The sequence below is a fragment of the Copadichromis virginalis genome, linkage group LG11 (genome assembly GCF_057382275.1).
Source record: "Copadichromis virginalis isolate Kocher_CV1m ecotype Utaka linkage group LG11, C_Virginalis_male_GT1.1, whole genome shotgun sequence".
NCBI classification, from domain to species: domain Eukaryota; kingdom Metazoa; phylum Chordata; class Actinopteri; order Cichliformes; family Cichlidae; genus Copadichromis; species Copadichromis virginalis.
In genome coordinates this window covers 36,000,772-36,021,691 of record NC_140628.1, presented here as the reverse complement: position 1 = coordinate 36,021,691, position 20,920 = coordinate 36,000,772, and the positions used below count along the sequence as shown (strand labels likewise).

General features: G+C 40.1%; 1 protein-coding gene across 2 annotated transcripts in view; it reads right to left on the bottom strand.

Moving 5' to 3' along the window:
- znf385d (zinc finger protein 385D) overlaps positions 1 to 20,920 on the bottom strand; it is a 102,756-nt gene that overhangs the window by 37,554 nt on the left and 44,282 nt on the right. For both annotated transcript variants that reach the window (XM_085472215.1, XM_085472216.1), the window contains exon 3: positions 13,359 to 13,466. In XM_085472215.1, coding sequence (XP_085328341.1) covers positions 13,359 to 13,466 — 108 coding nt within the window. The remainder of the gene's footprint in view (positions 1 to 13,358; positions 13,467 to 20,920) is intronic.

Here is a 20,920-nt window from a genome sequence, read left to right as displayed (position 1 = left end):
TTGTTTCTTTCTGTCCTTTTCAGTAATTAGTGTGCAGCGGTTTGGATTATTTTTAAATGAAAGGAAAACAAGAACTCGGGATCACATAACAAAGTTCTTGTAACATGCCTTTTGGGCATTCAGTATATTACCTAAAATGGTCCGCAATATAGTGTGCAGACTGTGAACTTTGGCGAATAACATGAGAAAGTGCACTAGAGTATGTGACAAGTTAATAGGATGAGACAAGTAAAGAGGTGTCATTACACTAGGTGCATAAAGTTGCCAAGAACTCATAGTTCAGTAATTTTGTTGGCAAAGGAAATTGCTGGAGTGCTTCGAACATTCCCCCTTCATCCTAGGAACCACTTTTGGATGAAGCCTCACTTTTTCAAAGAGCGTGTGCATCTTGTTCTGGCAAGAAACCATTCATTTTAGCCCGCATTCATCACCCTCCAGGTATCAAAGACATAAGTTACCGTTTGTCATGAGACACAGCTGATATGGATGGGTGTTTAATGCAACAACAGAAATAATTCATCTTTCATTAAAGCAATGAAGTGGAAGAATTGCCTGAACTCCGAGTCTGGCACATGCATGATTAAAACTAGAATGGAAATCATTTGTTTCCCTTTCAGGTGCTCTGCGAGGGGTGAAAACACATCAAACAAACCAGCGTTGCAGGGTTTCTTTAGGATTTAGAGAGGCTGCTGGAAACCGAAAGGTCACAGTTTAAATTCCAGTGTATCCATCAACAGCCGTGAACAATTCAGCCCCCTTGTGCATCATAAGTAAACCTCAATAAAAGTGCTGGCAAAATAAAATGGAAACTCTAAGCTTTGTTTTGCCGTGACATTAGGCTGGCATGTTGCCTGATTGTTTTGTCTACATAGAGCCTGAATAAGGTTCAGAGTCACGATGGGAAAAGTTATGACGAGAACTTTTCTGTGAAAGGTGTGCAACCATATTCATGGAAAAACCACAGCAGTAAAGGGTCAAAACACAAAGACACATCACAGTACAACTACTTTAACCAGTGTTTACACATTACACACGTTTTTCTTTTCTAAATATGTATATTTAGAAAGTACTCTTCTTATTAAATCCCTTGTTGACCCTATTAAGGGCAGCTTGAATAGCTAATTCAATAGCTAACTGAAAAGCCATCGCATTGTATTTGTATAAAAGATCTTAATTTTATTTAGTTTTGGTTTATTCTCAGACCTCAAATTAGTTTCATTTCCAGTTTCATTTTTACTCCACTGTAAAATTCCCATTTAACTTTAAATGGTGCGTCTAAACTCTAAAGGCCCAATTATCTCCTTTATTTGTTAGTGCAGTCTAAAATGTCGGTCCAGGTGACCAGAAATGTGATTTAAGATAAATGTTAATGCTCTCTGCGGCTACTAGATTTGTAGCCTAAATAAGAAACCAGTTGATAATATTTTAGAAACTTTAGAACAGTTTTAAAATTCCCCTTTGTGAGGAAAACAGACAAAAACATAACCTACATCTCAAAGATACTATAAATGTGCTTTTCATTCCCTTTTTGTGTTATATTAATTCTACTTTGATTATCTGTATGTCTATGCATTTAAAGCAATTTTAAATAAATCTTGTGAAGTAACTGTTATTTCAGCTACTGCAGTTTTTCAGTCATGTATGGGACATTTAAAAAGTTCAGCTGATTCAATTAAACATTTGTACAGAAGTTGGGAAATTCAAAGGAAAATAACCAGAATCCTTATACTGGCCACTGTCTCACTGAAGAAGATTAGTTGGTTTTGACTTCACAATTCAATTAATTTAATATCATTTAAATAAGACTGACCCATTTCTTCCATAAACAGAAAAGCTGTTTTTGGTTATTCAGAGCAGATGAAACTTTAAATTCAGGGGAAAGTTCACATTAATGATTAATGTAATATTCAAATAAAATTATCTCCAAAGCCCAAAACTGATGCAATGGAGAGTAAATCTATTCATTGTATTTTTTTCATATGTAGATTTCTTTTTTAATGGAGATGGAACCATCTACCACTTTTATGTGTAGTATTAAGTTTATACACCATTTTTAGCCTGCCATAAATCTTTATGATTTGCACAGTGTGTATACGAACCTTTCTAGCCAGTAGTATCATGACGGTGCACGCTATGGAACTCAGAAAGTTTGTAGTGATGTTGTTTTAGGGGATTTTAAGTTCTTATTTTGAAAAGAGCTGAGTCTCTTACACAGTGCATGCAACCAGAAACCCACCCATTCACAGTCCTGTGGATGAGTTAAGACCCCAGTAAATGACTCCAAGTCACAACAAAGAAGCACCAGTCGTTGTTTTAACCCATAACAGCCAGTGTGCGGGCCTCAGTCTGATGGGGAGCAAGGGCATGTCTCACAGCAAGAAGCCGCTCCCAAGTCTGATTCATAGTGTGACTCAAATGTGTTGCGACTTATGTCAAAACCAAATGAAAATAAACACATTCTTAAAACACATTTTCATCTGGTACCAGCCTGCAGCCAACACCTGGTTGCTGTTGAGTTATTATTAGATTTCCCTCAATAAAGTTAAATCCAACTCGATGGTTCCTGTTGCTGTAGGGTAGGGTCATAAATTTTTAAAGATTAAACTGATTTGTGAATAAATGTTTAATCCAAAGTAAAATATCTGTATGACATTCTTATGTATTATTTACTGTACTACATGTACAGGTCATCAGTAACTTTAACTACTGAAGTTAAACTTTTATTTTTGTAATAAAAAATAGGTTTATGTTAATAAATTATTCTAATACATCAGTAAATTGTGTTTCACTATTGTAGCTTGTAACTATGAAGCCGTTTTTTAAGACTAAAATAATGACTTTTTCCTTAGACACCAACTCATGTCAACCTCGGCCCTCATGATGAACAAAATGTGGCTGTTATTACTGGTCTTAATCAGGCAAAGCAAGATCAATGAAAAACAATGACACCCAGGATTATTAATATATATATGAGGGAGTCTCTTTCCAGTCATTATATATGACATACGTGAAGAAACTGTCCAAAACTGTGCAGATGCTGAGCGTGCCTTAATAAAGAGTTGAGTTGTCCCAATCAAGATGTCCAACAAGTAATCCAAAACAAATCCCTTTTTTCTTCCCAACTCTTAGAACAACTCCTGAAGCTTCTTCATTTGTTTGCTAAGCGGAAGAAGCTGCTTCATGTGTTTCCTCACCAAATCCTGGGCAGCTGCAGTTCTTGATTTCACTCCCAATGGTGCTGCAGCCAACACCATGAAGAACACTAAGAGCAGGTCCAGGAAGAACAGAGCCAGCAGGCAATGATTCTCTTGAATCACTCCACACCAGCCCAGGAGCCAAAAATCAGAGTCACAGCACCAATAAATAACTCAAGGTTTATGGTGGGGGTTCTGGGGTTGTTTTTTTGTTTTTTTTGTTTTGCTTTTTTTGGTTTGAGAGATTCTTTACTCCTGATAGGGATTAACACAACCCCAGGGAGGAGACACACATCCCTTTCGTGTTGTGTCAGAAAGGACTTTGGGGGAAAAATTTCAAATGGGTTCGCTGTGGCGAACTTTGTGAATAAGGAATCGACTGAAAGTATTGATAAAGTACTGAAACGTAAAGTTGAAGTATTTTATGACGCATTGTATAAAACCACTTGAAGCCAAAGTAAGTCAGCTATTGTTTGATGAAAACAGGTGTTCACCTGTTCCACAGGTGGGTCTTGCTTTGTGTTTCTGATGTCCTTTTTCTCTGCCTGTTTCTGTCAGTGGGTGCAGTCAAGTCGAATTTGTTGTGGAAGGTTTTTAACTGAGTGATGTGACCTAAACTGAATGACAGTCTTAAAAAGAACTGCTTAAATGAGCTAAGTACTAGGAAAAGGTGCTTTAATGGTTTCTTTCTTACCTCCTTTAGCACTTTGCTTACAAAAACAATCAGCATAACTGATGAGTGGCACAAATCGAATCCTTAAATATTAATTAAAGGTGCGCTTTCTATTTAATGCCATAACTTGTTGACAGGTTTTAAATTTTCACTGGCAGACTGTTAAATCAGCAGCTGAACTGTGAACATTATGCTGCTGTAACAAAATCTCCTTCTTATCAAGGCGGTTTCTTCATTGCCTTCTGTCTGCTGTTGTATTACTGGCCTTTAGAATTATCATGAAATTAATTTTTTACCTTAGGCCAGATGGGATAAGAATAAAATGCTCTATTGGGATAATATCATACTCTCAGTTCTTGCAGATATGATGGGTCTGATGAGTCAGGATTTTGTATGTGAGAAGAAGGATTTTAAATTAAATTCTGGTTTCAATATTAAAGACCTCTGGTACTAACTAAGCCCCCCTAGTTCTAGTACTTTTGCTGCAGTGTTTTCAGAGATTGTTTAAAACAGCCAGATAAGAAGGAATTATAATAATCTACCAAAGAAGTAACAAATACATGAAATTGTTTTTCAACATCATTCTGAAGAAGAATGTTTCTAAATTTAGGAATGTTTTACAGATGAAAGAATGCATCTTTATTTGTTTAATGTAACCACCGAAAAGAATATGCTGGTCAAAAATAACTTTAAGATTCCTCATAGTGTTGCTGTGCAATGCCAAAGTAATGCCATCCGGAGTAAGCATGTGGTTGGACACCTTTCTGAGGGTTTTAGGACAAAATAGTATAAGCACTGAAGTACTGCTTATCCTTCTCTCTTTAATACATGCCTGATAGTAGTTTAACTAACTGATCTCTGTCATCTGGCGTCACTGATAAATAGAACTGGGTATCATGTGCAAAGCAATGGAAATGTAAAAACTGTCTTTTTTCATGCATCCCTAAGAGAAGGAAAAAAAAATATTGGTCCCAACACGGAACCATGTGGAACTCCAAGAATAACATCTGTATTCAAGGGGGAGTCCCTTGAACTAGTCAGATGGATATGACTCAAAATAGTGCAACGTGTTTCCTTTAATACTGCGTCATTTAGTCTCTGTAGGAAAATGTTGTGAATAGCACTATCGAATGCTGCATTAAGGTCTATGAGGAAAAGCAGAGAGATGAGCCCACTGTCAGTGACCACAAGAAGATCATTATTTCATTATTAGTGTTGTTTTTGTTCTATGATGAGCTTTAAATCTAGACTGAAAGTCTTCAAATAAAGTAAGATATACTTTACTTATCACTGACTTGGGAAATTCTTTTGTTACAGCATTTAAAAAAATAAACACAACAAAAATATAACACGTAGCTTTAAGAAGTAGAATGATGTATGTCAGTAAATAATACAATGTTGCAAAAATATCTGAGTCAGGTAACAACTAGTCAGAAACCAAAATAAATATGATAAAGCAAACTAATCTGGGTTTAAATGACAAATATTAAGTGTATATAATTAGCTAAAAGAATTCAAGATTCTGTGCTCCGCTTTTAGTCGCCATTCTGTTTTCCACCTCACTATTTCCAATTATATTTCATTTGTTTTTTTATCAGCCTTCTGGAGTTTGTTCTCTCTGACTTTCTATAAGTTCAGTAGGCTTTGTATTAAAGCTCACTTTTTGTTAAGTAGTCTGCATTTGGGTCTTCATTTTGGTAAATTATAATTGCTTTCCTTTTTCCTGAAGCCACGTAATAGTATTTTTTCAGGCATTATCGCTGCTTGTTATTCAAATTACAGAAAAATATGGAAGGGGGAAAAAAGAACAGGCTTGAGATTATTAAGCAAGGTCTCCGGAGAGGAAATTATTTCTCTTTTCCACAAAATAATGCCGATACAACTAATAACACAATAATGATGAAAACACTATTAAAGTGGTGACAATTCATGTTGCCAGAGCAGTGAATTAAAATGTCACTGATAGCTCAGAGGCTGCGTTACTGATAGTTTTTTAAAACTTGTTTTGCCATTAAAGTCTTAATTAATTGTCATCATGAGCACAAGGAACATTAAGCTGAGTTTTAATTCATAAGCTGTGCAAAGGGTTTTGGTGGATATGCAATAACTTGCAAAAAAAAAAAGAGTAAAAGCAATAAGTAGGTGTTCCAGATTTCCTGTTTTTGTCTTCTTCTGCTATGATGGGAATATTATTTTTATTCACTGACGTGATATTTAAAAAAAAAAAAAATCTACCAGTTCACTCACATCTTTTCACCAATATTATTTTTGTTGTGCACGTGCATGATACAATGTCAAATAAAAAACAGTCCAAACTGTAGAGTTGTCTTTGTCTGCATTTATTAGAGCTAGCACAGCTGCAGCTTTACATCAATCTGAGAGAGGGCAATTCAATCTCATCTCCTGCCGAACTGCTTATGGAAATATTATTACTGTTGTGTTGCACCTAAAGAGACCACAGTGTTTATTCCAACATGAGACCGACATGTTAACTTGTCATAATAATAACATCAACGCCAGGGTTTGTCAGTATGAATTTTGAAGAAAACAGTAGCTACACAGGGTGGACTGAAAAGCCTTGTCCTTCATACAGAAAAAGAAGATGCCATAATTTTTTAAACCCTGGGATATCACACATTTTCAGACAGCCTCTTAATGAATGCATTTATAGTGTTGCTTCGGGTTACAAAGAAAAACGCTAAGATCAAAACACAAATACAAAGCCTGACTCATCATCACAGCTGGACATTCATGGCATGGAGTGGGTGTGAATGTTGGAGTGTTGTTTTCTGAAAGTGACAGATGATGGGCAACACAGGCTGACCATACAACACGCAGTGCAGACAGAACAACAGAGAGAGCATCCTTCTTAACCCTCTGTTATAAAATACCAAAAGCACAAACCCAAATAGACTTATTGGGGAATTGGAACAGCCAGTGCTGAGTAAAAAATCCCAATCAGTGCCACTCACAGATTTAAAGAATGAAAATGCACTTGATTTGGGAACAGCATATTTTTGGATAGAGTCCAGTGGTGATGCTTAATTTTCTGCATCCAACTGACACATTATCAGTTAAAAATCATTTTCAGTATGCCTCATAAACCTGGGAAAAGTAGTGAAGTAATAACACGATAAAACATCAGGTTTGTTCTTTAGAATTGTGAAAGCTGTATTCTGTATACGAGATCAGGGTCGAAAAACAATCTTCTGTTTACTTAAAAGTAGGCAACACAGAATCACTGTGTTGTCTGTGAAAAACGGAGAGAAAATAGCTCCAGAAGTGGAAAATAAGAGTGACCTCCACAGCGTGACTATTTAATTATGCTTTAGGACATAAACACTAGGAAACAATGGGCTCATCAGCATTTCCTAGCCTTTTTTTTCCCATGTACTGATTTTATGGAATATGGATATACATGAACACACATCAGCACACACCTTTCTTGCAGGTTATGTCTTTGTGCTTGTTTCCTAGGTTATATATTGGCAACCTGTCCAGACAACAACCCCCCAGAACCCTGAGATAGATACACTGTTAAGAAAATAAATCAGTGGATGCGTGAATGAATGTCCAAAAATGTTTTTTCCCCTCACCAAGGCCTTCACCAGGTTAAAGAAAGGATTCCTTGTCCAGTCAAATAAATCATTCACAACCTTTACTTCAGTCAGGACCACTTTAAGAAGATTGTGGTTTCCATCATGTGGAAAGCTGGAGGTGAGGACAGCAGCACAGAACACAGCAGAGTACTGACAAAGTCACGGTTCACAGCAACAGGGTTCGGGGTTTGAATCCTGCCTGGGGCCTGTCTGTGTGGAGTTTGCATGTTCTCCCTGTGTCTCTGTGGGTACTCTGGCTTCCTCCCACAGTCCAAAGACATGCATGTGGTTAACTGGTGATTTAAAATTGCCTACAAGCAGGTGGACTGCTTGATTTCCTTGTCTCTCATTTTTTTAAGGCTTCAAGGAGGCAAGCTTGATGTATCTTTCGTATTACATACGTGAAGCTCTCATTAAAAAAAAAACACCCACCCTTATTCAAATGTTGCTCAATGTTTTTATTTGACCGTTGAGACATAAAAGTTCTCAGATCATCAATTCATATGATGTTGGGGCCCAATAAGTGAATTTACTCTGGTTTCTATGTAGGTCTGTTCCTCAGTGACTCCTGCTTTTATCTGAGCTCCCAAACACAAAAAAGTCAGCCCTGGTTGCAAGGCAGGCAGGCAATGAGCGAGACAAGAACCTAATAATTATTAAAACAGGCCATCCTCAGAGCTTGACAAATAACATTTGTCGTGTGGTCAGACAGATTTGGGTAACCTAAACGGAACAAATTAATCAAAACAAGAAAGTAAATTGTACTGTGCACACAACAGCATTCGTGCACTGTGTAGTAAAACAAGGTCGTGACATACATAAAGTGTTTATTTCTCCTTAGTGCAAATAGCAGGATTTATAGATGTGAGAACAGGGGTGTGCGTGTGCGTGTAGCTGTTCTGTAACAGCCTGCACATCATCATTTGCACATCACTGAAAAAGGTAAACAACGTGGAAGATCATCATGTGTAATGTTACTGCACTTTGGCATGACACTTCTCAGGCCAGAGGCTGCAGACTTATCAACATGTGTTCTTCAGATGGCTGCAGGAATTTAATGAAGTAAAGGAGAGCGGTTTTCATTAAGCAGCAGTGGACAACAAATACTAAAATACCAGCGATTCTCTCTTCATTACCTTATTTGATTAAACCTCCCACCCCTTTGTTCCCTCCCTTTGCACTTGGCACTAAAATCCTGCACAGGTTGGCAAAGCAATTTTCAGTGGAATTTTTTTCTGCTTATGTAAACACCATCATCATGTGAATTAATAATCAGCAGCTTCTCTGTGTGTGTTTGGCTCACATTCTTTCTTGCTTGCTCTCTCTGTATCACACACACAAAACACTAACTAATGTCACTCATGATCATTTTGGTCTCAGCCTCTCCTGACACGCTTACTGTGACGTGTACATTTGTTCCTTTGTGTTTCAAGAAAGAATATTGAGAAAGAAAACCTATTAGCTTGTAAAAGGGCTAAAACGTTAACTGGATAAAATCCACAAAAACAAAAGTCAAGGTAAATAAATGAAGGACTTATTTGAAATGCAGTCGATGTAAACTGGAAATAAAGTGCTTCTTGTGATGGAGCAGATGAGACTATCTGGTGAATCACTCACACTTAACAAATTGCAGACTTGAGGCATGTTTATGACCCTAACTCATAAACATGACTGCAAAGTAAAGCAGAAAGATCTTAAAATCCATTAAAGCTGAGAAGGTTTTTTTCTTTTTAAGATCTCAGGCCATTAACTGGTTTTTAACTCGACTGTCTTCCGTCCTCAGAATGTTTCAGTATTGAGTATGAAGGACAGGTCGAGCTTCTCTCCCTGCATCATCTCACATTTATGATAAACGATCACTGGAGCAAATTAAAACAATTCCCTGTTGTATCCTTGAATAAAATAGAAGAAAACAGCTCCTGAGTTCATTTTCAACCCCCTCTCTCTCACAGTGCTACCTGTCCACTGACAGCTGAACACAGGCTCTATTTCTCTAATGAAGCTTTAAATTAGCAGCTGATGGATAGTAAATATATACTAAGGCAGATTTCCCCATGTAAAACATAATAATCTCATTCTGAGTAATCACCTACCCATTCAGTGTTTGAAAAGAATTGATTACTCATTTAATCATGGAGCCACCACACTGCTATTTGGGGATACAGCTGATTTAACGGCGTGCAGCAGGAGCCGTGATTTTCCTTTTAAATTTTTTGATTACTTTGAAAATGGTATGGAAATCAGGTGCAGGAAGAAATGAAACCCATCTGCCTGTCCGTCATTTAAATTTAGCGAGCTAATAGCATTGCCATGCATTTCATTACAGCATATTAGAGCGAGCACATATAATCTAATGAAGGCAAAAATACATTCGGTTTGGAACATATGATATATATTACTGAAACTCAGTGTGATGATGACAAATATAAGGACAAGAAATCCTATCATACTGAAGCTGTTATGAGCTTTGCAGAGCGAAAGAGAGCTACACGGCATTCTGAAACTCCTCAACGTGTCGAGACACTTACGTTTTGTATCCAATCTCTCCAGATGATGTGGAAACACAAATTTAATGATTACCCGTTTTAAAAAGGGTTGTTCCTATCCATGTTTCTAATTTTGTGTTGATATTTTTTGGACCACAAAAACTTTGCATGAATCACTTTAAATCATGTACATTACTTCATCCTCTGTCCATTAAAGCTCTTTTATTTCACTTTAAAACAACTTTACTGTGACTGGCCATAATAAAGATGTTATTAAGATCCAAAAACAGAAAACAGTTAGAAACCATTACCACCACTGTAGCCGTATATAGTTAGATCCATAATTAGATATTAATGCAATTTTTGTAATTTTCCCTCTGTACACCACCACACAAAATACTCAAGATATGATTAAAGTGCCGATTTTAAACTTTAATACAAGAGTTTTATCAAAAGTATTGAATTAACTGTTTCATAGGCTCAAAAGTAAAAAGCTTATTTCTATGAGTTCTAAAGATATGTTGATGTGAGTGAAGGACGCCATAACTGTGCTGAAAAACCAAAATAAACTATCAGAGAGTCAGCAAAAACTTTCAAAATAACCAAATCAACAATCTGGTACATTGTAAAAAGAAGGAATGCACCGTCCTGCTCAGCAACCCGGCCACAACAATCCAGTTCAGCAACATCAGAAGCCTGCAGAAAACAACAACTCTGAATAATCACAAAATCCTTTCTAGAACACTTTCAAGCAGGTCGAGTTATCATTGTCGATGTCTACAATTAAAAGATGTCTTCATCAGTGTAATCACAGAGAGTTTACAACAAGGTGAAAGCCAGTGGTTGCACTCAAGAGCAAGGAGATTAAACTGTCAGAAAACGCTAAAAAGAGCGGCACGCTTCTCAAACCAAGATTGACTCGTGCGAGAATGATGGGAAGAGAAATGCATGAAGAAACGCCAGCCTGGTCTCATAACCAAAATCTGTCCATAAAATGAACACAATTCTCTGTTAAATAAGGTTTCAACTTATGATAGCGATCATGAACTCATTAGGAAATGTTCTTGAGGCAATAATCAAGTGTTGCCCTTTAATGTTGCATTCACTTTTTAGATCTATGTGCAGTCTATGGGCCAGACTTACAAACATGTTACCCCAGTACAAACTGGGTTTTGGTGTAAAAAAGAAATGGTCGGTATTTACAAAAAACCCACAGTGACAAGGTTGTGTGTCTGAGGTGAGAGATCATTTTTGCAATGATCTTGTGGAAAATGTAGGGAGGAGAATATTTAAATCAAGCGTTGAGACTGATGTTTGCACCCATTTTATTGATGAGAGCACTGATATTTAAGGCATGTCTACTGCGAATATCCATGACAGTTGTATCTGTACATGTTCTGTTTCATAGGTGAGCTCTATGCTTTTTTCTTTTTTGTTTGGTACACAAATTGTTTTCTCTCCTTCTCTTCCTCACTATTTCTCACCTCTCTCACAACAAGGTAGTGAGGCTTTTAATTGTGTTTTTCAGTGGATAAATGGAGACTCTCCTGGGGTGTGAAGAGGACATTTCCTCCACCAGGTGTGCCGTGGATTCCAGCAAGTTTTCCCCACACAGGAGACAAGCCTGACAGGAATTATTATCAGGATTTAATCACAGGAAGTCAGCTGCAGTTTTAGCTGCTGAACTGTAGGTCAAACATGATCCAGAAGAGTGTCAGGTGGCTCTGACTCGAGTGTGTCGATTTTGAATATGAATATACTTTATAAAAAATTATAGGTTACATTTTCTTTTTCTTATCTAACTGTTGTTGTTGTGGGCGGTACACCCTATTTCAGCTGATATAGGGCAAAAATCACACACTATTCTATGAGATTTAGAAATATTCCATAAACCCTTTAAATTCATGCTCTCCATAGAGCCAAAGATGATGCACTGATGCAGGCTGTTTGTAAAGCAACGACGTGGTGTAGATGGAGCTTTTTTCTGGGTTTTTTTGCAGAATTAAAGCCCGGCTCAGAAAAGTCAAAGGCACCCATCTGGTAACACTGGACTATGATTTACAAAATAAATGCCATGTTGTAGAAAAAAATAATACTTGCAACTCTAAACTCATCCTGGTAGGCATTAATTAAGAGTCAGTTTATCATAGACAATCTGGGCTCCATCTGCAAACCAAGATGAAACCTCCAGGGCTGAAAAATGAAGAAACATGGAAGCAGAAAAAAAAGCAGTTCCTCTTGGTGCCACTCGGGGATGACTTCAGAAGACACCATAGAGCTGTATGTTAAAATGCAACTGAAATATTTACAGCCTGGTTAGGGCAGTGATGGGCAGTTGTCGCCACCTGGTAAGTCTCATCTACACTAACTGGACTCACTGACATGGACCTTTCCACCATGTTCGTCCTATTGATGCAATTAATATTGGCTGCTGTGCAGTACCCACCATACAAAAAGCTTGTATTTTCTACTACAGAGAAAATGAGAAAGTAGAGTATGATATGAGGTGCATCTCAGTGTCAGCCATATATATTTACATTGAGCAATATACTGGGATAATCATAATTAGAGCTATTTGTATCTATTAGACATGTTTTATAAAATTTTGTATCTTTATAATATATTTTATTATTTATTATAGTTCCATTAGTTTCTGTTCTTACTGTCATGGAGCAACTGTGACCACATAATTTCCTCAGGTATTGATAAACTATTCTGATTCGGATTGGTGAGATGACCTCTTGTACTGCATTGGACCCATGCAGTTTATGCAGCTTGCTAACCCAGCGGTTCCCCACTGAAGAGCATTTAAAAGAAAGCAGGTTGTAGGCCCACCCACCCACACTGACTTCACTTTTCAGACCCTAAGATCAAGGCCATCTTTTTATATGCAGTCTATAATGATTTAATAATAAGTACGCAGTGGCTCGTAAGGTTATTAGAATGCAGAGTTCCTGTCATTATGTCCTGTTTCATTCATTTACATCACAAAGATATTTTTTATATCATCCTTTTGTCTTGTTCACAGCTAAAACCAAACCCTAACAGAGCACGACATGCACACACATTTAATGCACTGCTAAATCGCTCTTTGACTGTCCCCACGCAGTGAATGAAGAAAATTCCACCTTTTCTCTTTAAAACTTCTATGTTACCCTTTAATCTTACCCTTTAGCCACAGTGACAGTATGTGTTACCGTGTGCAATAGAATACCTTCAACTTCAACAGAGCATTAAGACAGTATGGCTGACAGCAGGGCAGGAAGAGTTTTAAACTTTCTCCTGTGCAGGTTGTGATGTGATGCCATTTTTCTCATGTCTTTCTTTTTCTTTTCAGTGTTCATCTCTTGCAGGAGTACTTGTGACTTTTGAACTTTCTTTCCTCTTCAGAAGAAAACTTCCTCACCTGTGAGTTGAACCTCAGTTGGCAAACGCTGCAGGAGACGTGCTTCCTCTTGGCGGTGGGAGGGAGTCCGAGGGTGTGATGGAGGACGGCTTTCTGCACCGGGTCCATCTGGAGGATGGAGAAAGACACACAGAGAGAGGATAATTAAAACGGTGCTAAAGCCGACCTGTAAATCAGCTTCATTCCGCTCGCTCGCTTGACTGTGAAAAGAAAACAGGCTGCCTGGGGCTTTCTAGAAAGCCAGACATCCATCTTTCCCTTCAACAGGTGATTTCTGGCTCAAACATTAAAACTGAATTAATGGTCTATTTGCTTACTTTAGGCATACGCCACCACTCTTTACTAATCTTACAGTAATGGCTTTTGGCAAACTCCCTCAAGGGAACAGTTACAGGACACCTGTGGCTTTTTTTATACTATTTTTAACAGCATGTTCTCACCTGAAAGCACATTAAATTTAACTTGCTAGAAGGTGAGCGAGATCTTTCCTATGCCTACCAAATCTCAGATAATATACTGTTGTTGAATGGCCACTTGAGCTTGGCTCCAAATTCAAGCCAATCTCTGTAGACGACCATAACATGCAGAACTTAACAGCAAAAATAAACACAGTGGCTGTGTAGTGGTTAACACATTTGCCTAACAATCAAAGGGTCCCAGGTTTGATTCTGGGAAGAGACACAAATACCTTTAGTGCTGCCTCAGGAAGAACATCTGTTAAAAAAAATCTGCCAAATCAAATGTGGAACTACCTGCTGAGGTGATCGCTTGAGAATAAAGGAGCTAACACCAGAAATAAACATGTTCACAGTAGATTTGCGACCTGTCCAGGGTATATCCTGCCTCGTGCCCTACAACAGCTGGGATAGGCTCCAGCTTCCAACATTGCTGCTGCTTTCTCTACTTTCCATGTACCATACACATGTGAAAGAGACCAGAAAAAAGCAAATTGCTCTTTCACTTTCAGCTCAACTCATTAAACCCCAAAAGCACTGTAAAAACAAAGCAGTGTGTGTTACTCTCTGGATATTGGAAATGCAGCTGCTTTATTGTGAACTGCAATTCTTTAGTGTGTAGGCATAAGTGATATCAAGCTGTGCACAGATAATAACTGTTAGCACGATCAATTCTTTGTTCATTTGACAGAAGACAGAATACCAGTGCCCAAACCCCACAAATATGAGCAAATGCCTTTCAGCTGCACACCGACTGCACTTTAGAACTTGCACAGCTTCATGTTGCTTGTCTGTTTGGTGTGAGTGTGTGCCTCCCTCTGTGTGCTGACAGAGCTTTGGGGAATGAACAAACACATCTGCCTCTCTCATGAAAAAGTCTGAATAGGCACCACTTGGCTGGGGAAAGTGGAAAGGTGCCGGCTCCGCGTGGGAGGATTAACTAACACACCTCGACAATTGTGCTGCAGAAGGTGGGCACAGTGATGTTATACTGTCGCTTTCTGTGGAAGCTGTTCAGCTGAACTGAAGCATTACTTTAAAAGTATTTGTGTGCAGAGGTAGAAAAAGAAGCTTGATGCATTTTTTATTGTGATTAGAAAAAAAAGAAAAAGACGAACAGCGGTGCCACAAAGTGGAACCAGGCAGTTGTCTTTTTTAAAAAATTCAAATCTTTGGTCATCTTTAAAAAGTTTTACCTCTTATTGGTCTATACTGACAATGATTACTGACATTTTGATCTTCACCCACGTCAGCCATGGGCAGGCAGCAGGAGTCAGACGAACAACTTGAAAAGGACTAAAACAGGAAGGGCAGTAATTGTGTGCAGGTGACAGCAATGACTGGAACGTTACAGCAGCTTGGCAGCAACAATCTGGAAAAGACCGGCTAAAAACTGTGTCTCTGCTGGGACTCAACGAATGCCTAGTGGGTGGGCAGAGTAGCCGCAAGGTCAGCTGTTCTCAAGAGGAGGTAAACTCTCTGAGGGCAACTTGAGTATAGCTGACGTAAGACAGGCAATGGAAAATTCCAGGGAAGACACAGGAAAAGTGGGAGAAGAAAACTGCTGAACAAAAGAGCGGAGGAGGAGTTCAGACATCATCCTGACAGAAATCCTGCTCTGATGATAGAGATCCCTCCAGGAACCTAGACACATGATGAGCAGGTTCACACTGACCTAATGGTGAAGCAAATATTCTGGAGCAGAGTAAAGCACTTTGGAGCAGTGAATTACACTTCTGATTTCTAACGTAGTTCACTTGAATTATTTCCTATTGATTAAAACCCAAGACAATGTCTGGGAAGCACGATTTGTTGAAGCTTAGCCAGAGGCAACAGGCTCAGAGCAGAATCAGATGTGCTGCTTTAATGAAAGACTATTGTAATGGGAGTTTGGTGCTTTTAGTATAGTTTTATAAAGTCACCAAAACCACAACAGAGAAATGAAAAAACAAGTTTATACCCTAGAATTGTGTGTTAAAAGATATGCCCTTTAAGTAAACTGTGAGGTCATGATCTAAAGTTTTTCCTGGAAGAGAAAAGAACTGCAGTGAGTGACTGCAAATGCACAACAGCAAGCACGACTGGGCTGTCAACAGCGAAGAGAATGAATCTGTGTTTCCTTATTTGACAGAAATCTTATCAGAAATGCTGTTTTTGTTCATTTGAAATGCAAATATTTGCATTATCCTAGAGGAAAAGCAAACTCAGTCACCAAAAGTTAAGAATAAGAATATGAAAACTGCAGTGGATTTTCCTTTGGCTCTAACTTACACGTCTTACAGATTTGTCCTGTCTGTATGCAGGACAAATCTGTAAGTATTGGGGAGACCAAGACTACGGACATAGAAATGTCAGGACTATCATGAAGCCTAATGCAAGAAGTGCTTCACAATTGCCATCTTGGTGGAGATCATTGTAATACTGAAAAGTACCGCTTATTACCCACTGTATGGCAAACAGAAGCAATATTCAAAGCAGTCACATTACTGTAACTGTATCTACTTGCATAGCTTTAAAATATTTAGCCTACAGACTGTCAAATTTGTTTAGATGCTGAGCAGGCTGAGCATTCAAGGCAAAAATCTCTATTTTTCCATAAGATTTAACAACTATTCTAGTCATGACTAGATTTTAATTCTATTATGAAGTTAATAATATGTTTGACTCAAATGCCCTGATGACGTGTTACACTGTAACGAGCGTGTATTCTAGAGAACATCAGTATTAGATGGGGTAATTACTGGTTCTCTTGTTCAGTGTGTCTTTTGCTGCGTCTCCCTCCCCCTTACCCCCAACCGCTCAGCCTGGTTCTCCCAGACGGTTCTTCCTGTTAACAGGGAGTTTTTCCTTGCCACTGTTGCCAAGTGCTTGCTCATAGGGAGTCATGTGCGGGTCATGTGCTCATTGGAGGTTTCTCTGTATTACAGCAGGGTTTTTAACTTAGTAGTATAAAGCACAGATGACCAGATGACCGCAAGATAAAAGAAAGGTTTAAACACAACCATCTAAAGTTTAGGTAGTAAATTAAAAGAAAACTGCAGACCCAGGTCTTACATCAAAATCCATTTTGATTGCAGAGTACGTGTAATAACACATGCTTGCTTTTACTTTGACAAATTCAGTATTTTTTGCCCTGGTCAGCCCTGCCTTTGTAAATATAGTTTGTGTTGTTTGTATTTTCATGAAATGTTTGTCTCAAATAGAGTTGAAATCGCTTATTATTGTCGCTTTGGCAATCAAAGTCCTGCAATAATAATACAAGAAGAATTGTACCAGTTGAGCTGTCACAGAAATGAGGGTGTCTCTGACAAATTACTCACTATTGTTCACAGACAATCAGCAGTATCACAAAATAATCCTCAATCCACTGTAGCAATCATCAGTGAGGGGTGCAACTGTGTTTCATCAGACTCTGCAGTTTACCGTTATTGTCTTTGAACATCCTGTTTTGGGTTAATGTGATTTTTTGATTAACTTACACTGCCCTTATTTACTTAATTTCAAACCAGGGGCACTCTAACTGTACACTATTAAATATCAGGGAATCAAAATTAGGGACAAGGTGGTAAACACAGGGGAACAGTTAGGATAGAGCCAAAAGGAAAGTGAATAATGGACTTTAAAAGTTCCCACACTTTCCCTGTTTCAGGCTTGTGTGTATTTACAGAGCGTCCCTAAAGGGTTTGAAACATTTACTGTTGCCTAAAGATGAATGTGACACTTTTAGTGTGTTTGGTTGTTTAAAAGTGCTTCCAGACTGGCTGGAAAACAAAATGCAAACAGTCTAAGGTGCGAGATACCTAGGCAAAGTTGCTTTTCTTGTGTGGAAAAATACTTACATTTACATTGAAGTGTGCAGCTATTCTGAGTTTCACGACTTCTGATTATTCCGTGACAGAAGCAGAGAAGAGGGCAGACTAATAAAAGCTTTTCCATCTCCACCAGTATTCTCAGCAGGTAGAACGACCTAACACGCCTACTCAACAGATGGGAAACTGGAATATGTTATCAGCTTTAATGAAGAGTGTACTGACAGAAAATAAAAAGAAAATTAAATGTTAGAAACACAAAGGCAGTTCTAACATTTCTGATATCAATAAAGAAACTCTTTAACATCCTGCAGCTACACAGCCCAGTCTACACTGGCCACTTCCATACATACATCTATTCAGCTGTATGTATTGAAGCACAATGAAGCACAGTGTGGCTGATCAGCCACATGGTTTGAACTGGAAGAAAGGGGAGTCAAGTAACTTGAACATGGATGGATGGAATGGTTGCCGACGCCAGACTGGCTGGCCTAACTATTTCCAAAAAAGCAGATCTACTGGGATTTTCCTGCGCAACAATCTGTAGAAAAACTGAAAAAGAGAAAATATCCTATGTCAGGTCTCTTGGTGAAAATGCCTTGTTGATGTCAGAGTGCCTGACAGCTTCAAGCTGACTGGAAGCTAACAGTAACTCACATAATGACTCATTACAACCAAGGTATGAAATCCAAACAACTTGAACCTCGAAACAGATGAGCTACAGCAGCAGGTGGCCGGTTAGAGGGAGGTCTGGGCTTTTATGCTTAGGCTGCTGCCCCCGTGACCTGACCCCAGATAAGCGGAGGAAGATGGATGGATGGATAGTTGCCATGACGTTATTACAACAGTTTTGTAAGGATTTCTGAGCATTTTTTCTAGACGTCGAGTCTAAAACTAGTTCCTAAATGAAAATGGGATCATTTACATAATGTCTGTCTGACGTCCACAACGGAGTTTGTAGCTAGGACAAGTCTGTGCAACTTATATTTTTCTATAAAAAGGTATTCCATCATGAGGCATCCTTGAACCTGTGATTCTGCAAACCAGTATGGGGATCAATATATCAGCATATAACAAGTATATTGTTAACATGGGACAGACAGACGAACGCTGTCATAGACTAATAAAGGAAACACACAAAAACACAGGTGCAAATGGTCACAAGTGAACATCGTATTAAAAACCAAATTTTAATGAATTTGCTTCCATTATTGCAATAATATCAATATTTATTGATTTATAAGAGAGGGTCTGACTCAACTACTGTTGTAAGTAGAATTAACATTAACATCTACAGTGCAGTGTTTGCAAACAGTCTTGACTGGGAAGAAAATGTCAACGTTTCAAGCATGTTTGCTGAAGTGCATTAGTCGTGTAGGCAATGTCAAGCAGGTAAAAGAAAATAATGGCCGCTTTTTTAACCGAAACGCACTCGGTATTACGCAGTGAAATGTGAAGCCTGGCTGTCATGGTCCTGGGCCATGTGGGCCCAGTATTCTTAGTTCCTTGTATTTTTGTATTTCGTTCCTTATTTAGACCATGTTTTCTGAGTTGCCCTGTTGTGTTGTTCCCTAAGTGTTTTCCCTTCATGGCTTTTACCCCCTGTGTGCCCCTCTGTGTATCTGTGAGCCCTCGTCTCTCCTTATGTTTTATTCCATGTTTCCCCTGCCCTTTATGTCTAAGTTCTCCCCGTGCTCTCTCTTCCCCCTGTGTGCCCTCTATGTATTTATGAGCCCCCGTCTCCCTTTGTGGTTGTTTCATGTTTCCCCAGCCTGTTATGTCTGTGTTTTCCCCGTGCTCTCTCTCCTCCTGTCTGAACCTCTGTGCCTGTACCCGTCAGTGTTATGTTCACCCCGCCCTGTCTCGTTATGGTTATCTGTGTCACCTGTGTTCCCCGTGTGTTCCCACTTTCCTCGTTAACCCTCTGTGTATTTCTGTCTGCGTCTTCCTCTGTTCGGCGTCGCGTTCTCCCTCATGCTGTGTGTGATTCCCCTGTGTTCCTTGGTGAGCTTTATGTTAGTTTTTCCCAGTTTAGTTTTGTATTGTTTCTCGTGGCCAGCAATAAAGCTGTGTTTTTGAGTTCATCCCCGTGTGTGTGAGTTTTGCGATTGGGTCCTCATCCTGCCTGCCACACAGCCGAAACATGACAGAAGAACGCGACCGCGACATGGACCCAGCAGTTCACAACCCCTCCGCGGACCTCCAGGACGACTTGATCTATACGGTGGAGTACCACTGTCAGGAGTGGGAGGCGCTGCCAGGAGACGAACACCGGGAGGTCGTAGCCGTCCGTCTACAGCGGATGGTGTCCGGACTCCCGTGGCTGTTCGGCGCGCTGCGCCCCCACATCCGGGACTTCCTCGTGTCCACCATAGGCATCCGCCCGGAACTGCCTCTCCGGTGGGAAGAGTCGGAGGACGTTCAGTCCGGTCCGCTGGAGGATTCGCGGCCCGGCTCAGCTCCTTCCCCATCCCGAAGAAAACGGCGTTCACGCCGCCGTCGCACCACCCCACAGCCGGACACTCGGACTTCTAATTCACCTGCTGTGGTGAGTGAGGACTCTGTGTCTTTTCCAGACATTGTGACTGTTCGCTCAGGGGCTGTGTTTTGTGTGGCGGATGTCAACGCGAGCTGCTTATCGCCTGTGCAGCTACCAGCAGCCCAGTTAGCTCCCTCGCAGCCACCCTCAGTTCAGTTAGCTCCCTCGCAGCCACCCTCAGTTCAGTTAGCTCCCTCGCAGCCACCCTCAGTTCAGTTAGCTCCCTCGCAGCCACCCTCAGTTCAGTCTCCAGTGTCACCCCCAGTGCCGCCTGTAGCGCAGGCCCCAGTAGCCCCAGTGCCGCCTGTAGCGCAGGCCCCAGTAGCTCCAGTGCCGCCTGTAGCGCAGGCCCCAGTAGCTCCAGTGCCGCCTGTAGCGCAGGCCCCAGTAGCTCCAGTGCCGCCTGTAGCGCAGGCCCCGATAGCAGTATGGTCCGCTGGTCAGCTTAACATTCAGCCAGGGGTCCCAAATCTCCCTGGCTCTGCATCAGCTCCTGCTGGGAGCTCGGATGAGCTCATCCAGGACTCCGCGGCTCCCACGCCGCCATCTACCTCATCCGCTGGAGGGTCCGAGGGGCCACTTCAGCCTCCTGTCTCCGCTGGAGGGTCCGAGGGGCCCGTTCAGCCACCAGCTGCTCCACCGGCAGCCTCGTCCACGTTCGCTGCAGCTCTAGCGGCTTCATCTTCGCCTGGCCCGGCTTCATCTTCGCCTGGCCCGGCTTCATCTTCGCCTGGCCCGGCTTCAGCCTCGCCTGGCCCG